At 43.2% G+C, this 2,093-nt stretch overlaps 1 protein-coding gene across 1 annotated transcript; it reads left to right on the top strand.

The window, feature by feature from the left end:
• Window positions 1-655: 655 nt before the first annotated feature.
• LOC149233614 (F-box protein GID2-like) lies at window positions 656-1,797 on the top strand. The gene has a single exon (XM_089376778.1). The coding sequence runs from the start codon at window positions 769-771 to the stop codon at window positions 1,468-1,470; it is 702 nt and encodes a 233-aa protein (XP_089232904.1). The 5' UTR covers window positions 656-768; the 3' UTR covers window positions 1,471-1,797.
• Window positions 1,798-2,093: the final 296 nt, after the last annotated feature.

Raw genomic sequence — 2,093 nt, 5'->3', positions numbered from 1 at the left:
CTTTAGACCCAAAAAATAAATCAGATTGAGAATGCATTCACATTTAATTTATTTAATTCTCTTCTTGACAAAATTTGATCTTCCACGCTCCATTTTATTAATTATTTATATTAGTTTAATAATTTTTCATAAAAAACTATTAAAAAAAGGAATTACGCCTTATCTAGAGCGCAGATCCCTGCGGCATATCTTTGCTCTATTCCCTTGAAAGTCAACATTCGGCTGTGCAGAAATATGTTAGTTTAAAAGAGATGTCATAGAGATAACAACCATTCATCGAAACGGTGCCACGGAGGAGCACGGTCCTGCATAAACCCAACGAAGAAACTTCCATTTAGGGGACGGGTTTGGTTAAGAGGAGGCCGGCCAAAGGAGTACAGAAGAAGAGCCAAAGGCAATATGTTTTTATTAATGTTTTTGGGTTTGGATCGTCCAGCACTACCACCACCGCTATTCTGTCGGGTAGCGGCGCGATGCCTGTTTTGTCGCTTGTCGCGACGTGGAAAGGGCAGGGAGGGCCCTGTTGACCTGACGCCTCTTTGTCGTTTCTGGTGTCATCCCCACCACCACCACCCAACTATTCTTCGTCGTTTTCCACGATTTATTACGCTTAAATGCACCCCACAATGGCCCCACTCTGCAACCATTCCCTTCCTTTCATTTCATCGCTACACGGTATTCGTCTCTACTATTTATCTCTTCATTGTGCCCCTCTTTTTTCTTCATCGTCTGCTCATTCTCAGATCATCCAGGTTGACTGATTGATTCATGGCCGGGGAGAACGAAACGTCGCGGGATCGAGTCACAGCGGGGAGAAACAAGAAACTGGCGCGATGCCATGACGAGGTTGCGAACAACGTGGACATGCTGAACGAGATATTCAAGCATCTGGACGGGGTGTCTTTGGCCATGGCTTCTTGCGTCACCAAGAAATGGAAGCAGGCCACCGACGATGAGGGGCTCTGGGAGGCCATCTGCACGCGCCATTGGCCATCCACCGCCTCGTCTCAGAGTGGGCAGTTGAAATCCGTGGTGGTGGCTCTCGGCGGATTCAGGCGTCTCTACGTCAACTGCCTGCACCCTCTTCTCTCCAGAAATAACAGCAATTACAAGCATTTGAAATCTGGTTCAATATCCCAGGAACCTTCTTCGTCTTCTTCAAAGCAAAAGTGGAGCAAGGACGAAGTTTATCTTTCCCTCTCGCTCTTTTCAATCGATTGTTACGAGAGAATAGCTCCTCTCGCGCCGCATTCATCTCGCATGGCCGGAATCCTGTGCAATCCCCGACAGCCAGGCTCGGCTTCCACCCCCTTTACGTCCGACGTGCGTCGCTTTCTTGACAGCTGGAAAGGCCAATGCAGTTTTTTCCCATCTAACACAACCCCTCATCATTCATCAAAGAAGCTTGGCATTAACGTTAAAGATCCAGAAGCAAACTATTGCTGGGGATCCATGGATTCACCCAAATAATTCTCACACACACAGCATAATAGGTACTGGATAGATATTGTTGTTTTATTATGTATATATTTTTTTAAATGTAATTCACCGACTGTCGTTGAGGTCGAGGGTGTCAAGAGTTCTAGTCCTGTAACTTTTCAATATCAAAAATAATTGCTTTAACAACAGAAACTCGACCCATTTAACTAACCTCCCTGGTTAGTCTTCAAATATGTAATATTAATGTTGTTTATTTCCGAAATCTTTTTAATCACAGAGATTTCTCTGTATCAAACAGTGGTTTCAACTTTCAACTTTCTTCTAATTAAAATATATTATCCTTGTTGGGCAATGACAGACGTATATGTGTATTTGATTGATTTGATACAAGTGACTGTATATATTTGGCATTTACTTCAAAATTTAAACGTTGGAACCTATCTCCATGAAGAACCGAATCTCTGTTAGTACAACAGTGTGATACTGTCATTTCTTTTGTTTTTCCCCTCGGTATATAAAGAAAGTAGTGTAAAGTCACTTTTCGAAACGCCGTGAAAACTTAGTCCCCATAAAGTATCACAGTGACAATAAAGTTTCTACCTTATCTTATCCCCTCCCACCCTGAATTGTCGACTTGCTCTGATCAGGTGTTG

This window comes from Pinus tabuliformis, chromosome J (genome assembly GCF_031772625.1).
Source record: "Pinus tabuliformis cultivar Carrire ecotype Pingquan chromosome J, CPIR1, whole genome shotgun sequence".
NCBI lineage: Eukaryota > Viridiplantae > Streptophyta > Pinopsida > Pinales > Pinaceae > Pinus > Pinus tabuliformis.
This window is presented reverse-complemented; position numbering and strand designations above follow the sequence as displayed.

What these genes read in the sequence shown, in the direction of transcription:
- LOC149233614 (XM_089376778.1), top strand. Translation starts at nt 769, where the DNA reads ATGGCCGGGGAGAACGAAACGTCGCGGGATCGAGTCACAGCGGGGAGA.